Genomic DNA, 4,609 nt, shown 5'->3' on the forward strand with positions numbered 1-4,609 from the left:
GGAATAGATTCACTGGTACTGGACAGCCAAGAAGAGGTTGATACAGATCTAGCTAAACATTTTTAATCTCTCAAAAGACAAAAACGAATGTTGAAAATAGCCTTATAACAACCATTATATGTTTCAAAAATTCAGAGTTAAAGATTCATGTGGAGAAATCAGAATACAATTTGTGTTAAAAACTGATAAGACATAAATTTACTGTGTTTGGTTGGCATGTTCTAGTAAGGCACAGTTTAAAGCTGTGTTTTGATGTGGCTTTAATAGAGTAGCCTCCTCTCTGGGAATGTTTTGCTTTGTATCTGATTTGTTGATATCTGATATGAGGACCTTCTTGGAGGTGACTTGTGGGCCAAAGGCCTTGTTAAAATATACCCATTTATACCCCACTTCCTTTACAAAGGCATCTAATTTCCATGTTTGAAAAATGTTTATTATTCAATTGGTTCATCACTCTCCATATTCTTTACCCAAGTGGAGGTCCCGTAGGGAATTGTGCAAGGTTATATTTTATGTGTGGTTGTGGGAAAGTCACTTAAGTTGGGACATCCGATGGGACTTGAAAAGCTATTGGAGCTATCTGACAAGGTTAGTTGTATTTGCCCTTTGGAAAATATCAAAGGGTGAAGGACTATTAGAGAACATGCACTTCCCACTCCATTGATTTTTATCTAATGTTGCCTGAGAATTGCGTTTGCGGATTGGTGGACAAATATCTAAAATCATCCTAAGAAAGGAAAATAATGTTGCATACGGGAAGCAAGAACACATTACTAAAGTGATGGTGCCACCAAGTGGACAAGCGTAAAACTGCTGCCTTGAGAAAGAAGGATTGAGCTTTGTCACGTAACTGGGGTTTCAATTTAAGTTGTTGTTAAATGCCATGGGGTCGGTTCCGACGCATAGCGACCCTGTATAGGAATTCCAAGGAGCAGCTGGTGAGCTTGAACCTCCGACCTTGTGGTTCAACCTAACTTTGCAGTCCAGTGCATTAGACGACAGCACTACACTAAAAATGTCCATTCTGTCTCGTAGACCCAAACACACACCAGATGCCCTGAAAATTTGCGTGTCCTTGTCATAAGTATTCCCATTGTTTTTTCAGCTCTACAAAACAGCTTACAAAACTGGATGCTATTAAAATCGTTTTTTTTTTTCATTCTAATAACACACTTAAGGAGCTCTAGTAGCGTAATTGTTACGAATCGGGCTGCGAACCTCAGGGTCAGCAGTTCGAAACTACCAGCGGTACCGCGGGAGAAAGATGAGGCTTTCTTCTTTCGTAAAGATTTACAGCCTCGGAAACCCTGTACAGGGTCGCTATGAGTCGGAACCGACTTCACGGCACATAACAACAACAACAACAACAACAACACAGTTGTTGTTGTTAAGTGCCATCGAGTCGGTTCCGACCCATAGCGATCCTGAACAGGGTTTCCGAGGCTGTAAATCTTTACAGGAGCAGAAAGCCTCATCTTTCACCCGCGAAGCAGGGTTTTGAACTTCTGACCTTGCCGTTTGAAGCCCGATTCGTAACCACTACGCTACCAGAGCTTAGAGATGATTGATAATAAACACTATCTTCAAGACTTCTGCCTCTCCGCCTTCAACACAGAGATCAAAGAATCATGCTGTGAGGGTCAGTCAAGAAGAGATGTCCAGCAACAGAGTATATGGTGTGACGTCAAATGATGACAGTTATGATGTTCAAAGGAACTGCAAAGAAACCACACAGTAAAATTTCTTTATGATACTTTTCAGGGGCTGTATGTTTTAAATTTATTATTAAGGAAGAGTTAGATTAGAGAACTTTAGTTACTCCAGGTTAGGCAAATTTTTTTCTTCGAGTACAGGAAATACGCTTCAATTAAGGGCTTTAGGAGTTCGATTTATTTTGGTCATTCCACTACTAAATCACATTTCACTAAATTTACTAAAAACCTTCTGGGAATCGAGTTAAATACAGCTAACGGGAATGGATGCTGGTTAGGTTTGTATGTGTGTGTTGATGTTGTCATGATGACCCTGCAAAGGATTTCTAAGGAGCGACTGGTGGTTTTGAGCCACTAACTTTGCAGTTAGCAGTTCAGTGCTTATCCTGCAGCACCACACCAGGACCCCATATATGTGTATGTTGTTGTTAAGTGCCATCGAGTTGGTTCTGACCCATAGTGACCCTGCATAGGGTTGCCGAGGAGCGGTTGGTGAGCTTAAACCACCGACCTTGCAGTTCAAACGACTTTGCAGTTATCTGTGAGTGCATTAACCGACAGTGCCACACCAGGACTCCCCCATGTGTGTATAAGCACAACTTTTTATACTAGCACTCATTACAAGAAATAATGCTTTCTTCCATTTAATCAGCCACTAAGGAGGAGAAAAGTAAACCCAAACAAATAGGAAAGATAAATTTTATTGAGAACAACAAAAAATAACTAGTTCTGTAAATTTTACTACTGACATTTTGGTTGTTGGTTTATTGGTAATTTTTACTTCAATACAGAAGAATAAAAAAAAACTCACTTAATATGATGTTCAGGGGTCAAAACTTCGTTAAACCAAAAATTCCACTCTGTCAAATAATGTTTATAAGGAAAATGCTCAGTTGAACTAAACTTTCCTCCTCATCATGCTTCAGTGGGTAAGTATTCAGTTCAAGGGTTTTGAAGAAACCAAAATGTAATTTTAAAAATGATTGACTGAAGCTATTGTCTATTATTTTAAAAATGTAAAATAAAACAAAACCAAAAAAAAGTAGACACATCACATCTTCTTACACTGTAATCTAACCTCTGTGCCTTTGAACACCATCTTTAAAATGGCTAGAGGGAAATGAAAGGAACACTGTAGTCATACAAAAACCTGTAAGTGAATGTTTATAGGGGCTTTATTTTAAAGAGCTTAAACTGAGAAGATGTCAAACAAACTGGTACCTTCATACAGTGGAATGCTACCCATCAACCCAAAGGAATGAACTCCTGATGGATGTAACAGTGGAGGGACGGATTTCAAAGCATTGTGCTCAGTAAAAAGAATTAGGCTCAAAGGATTATATAATGTATGATTCCATTTATATGATACTCTAGCAAATCCAACTCCAGGAATAAAAAGATTGGTGTTGTCAGGAGATTAGGGTGAAGGTAGAGTTTCATTACGAAGGGAAATGGGAATGTTTTTCGGGGTGATTGAACTTGATCTAGATTGTGGTGGTAGTTGCATGACTGTATGTCAAAACTCAAAGACCATGGGTGAATTCTACTAACGTAAATTATATCTTAATAGAAAAATATCTTGAGAAATTTATTATTATCTTATTGCCAATTTTCTACCCTCAAGGATACTAAAAATTGCTTCTTTCCCTTGAAGTATTAGTTTACTTGATAGAAAGCTACATAAATATATTTTTCTTTGTTAACAAATACAGAATGTTAAAGCTTCTGCTTTACTTTGAAATTTTGACTTTTTTTTTTTTTTAATACCAGATGGAAGCTATATCCACGGATGCTCCGGAATGTTGCAGAAATAGATCTGTCGACGTCTGTTTTAGGACAGCCGGTTAGCATGCCAATATGCGTTGGAGCTACCGCCATGCAATGTATGGCTCATATGGATGGGGAACTTGCAACTGTACGAGGTAGGAAGAGGAGATCGCACCCAAAGATGTGGAAGGGGACTAACATTTACCCATTTCCTTTCTGTGAATATCAAGCATTCACTCCCCCAGAAGTTTTTACACTCAAAAAAATTAATCTTTGTCATCAAAATCCCTATTCTAGTGCATCCTGCTCCTTCACTTTCTAGCTGTGTGACTTTGCATAGGAGATTCTCTCTGTGCCTCAGTTTCCTCAGCTATAAAATGGGTATAAAAGTATTAGCTACCTTTCTGTGTTGCTGTGAGGATTAAATCCATTCATACATAGAGAATACTTAAAACAGCATCTGGTGTAGTGTAGTGGCTCATAAGTATTAGTTTGCATTATGAGAATATAAGCATCTCAGAAAAATGGAGGAATTGAGTGACTTGTCCAAGTTCACACAGCTACATAGTAGTAGAAGTGGAATTTCACCTCCGTATTGCAAAGCTCTTATTGCTTTTCCCAAATCTAATCACTATGAAAAAATAAATTCAAATCTGATTGCTTTTCCCAAATCACTGTGAAAAAACAAATTCAGTGACCTAGTTGGTTATGTTTTCAGCCATTATTTCAAATCATGGCTCTTTGTATTTCTTTGCTGTTTTATGAGAGAATGATAAGAAATGCATGTTCGTAAAGCAATTCTTTATTTGTTGTTATATTGCTAGCAGCTGTCACATTGGCCCCAACTCATGGCAAAACCCACACACAGTGGGATGTGATAGTTGTGATCTGCATGTATTTTATAACTGGCTGTTTTGGAAGCAAATTATCTGACCCTTTTTTTCACAGTCAGTCTTAATGTGAACGCTCCACTGGAATCTGTTCAATGTAGCAACAAGCAAGCCTCCACTGATCATGGTGGGAGCATGAGGTAGGCATGAGCTGCACTGACTAGGTCTCTAGCATAGGAGAATTCTACCACTAAATTCTTTATTGTTGTTAGATGCCATGGAGTCAGTACCAACTCATAG

At 38.4% G+C, this 4,609-nt stretch overlaps 1 protein-coding gene across 1 annotated transcript in view; it reads left to right on the forward strand.

The window, feature by feature from the left end:
- The window catches only part of HAO1 (hydroxyacid oxidase (glycolate oxidase) 1), a 92,979-nt gene that overhangs the window by 9,190 nt on the left and 79,180 nt on the right, over positions 1 to 4,609 (forward strand). Inside the window, 1 exon segment of the mRNA XM_006870400.1 lies at positions 3,483 to 3,634. Within this exon segment, the coding sequence (XP_006870462.1) occupies positions 3,483 to 3,634 (152 nt within the window).

The sequence above is a fragment of the Chrysochloris asiatica genome, unplaced genomic scaffold, assembly GCF_000296735.1.
Source record: "Chrysochloris asiatica unplaced genomic scaffold, ChrAsi1.0 scaffold00141, whole genome shotgun sequence".
Classification (NCBI taxonomy): domain Eukaryota; kingdom Metazoa; phylum Chordata; class Mammalia; order Afrosoricida; family Chrysochloridae; genus Chrysochloris; species Chrysochloris asiatica.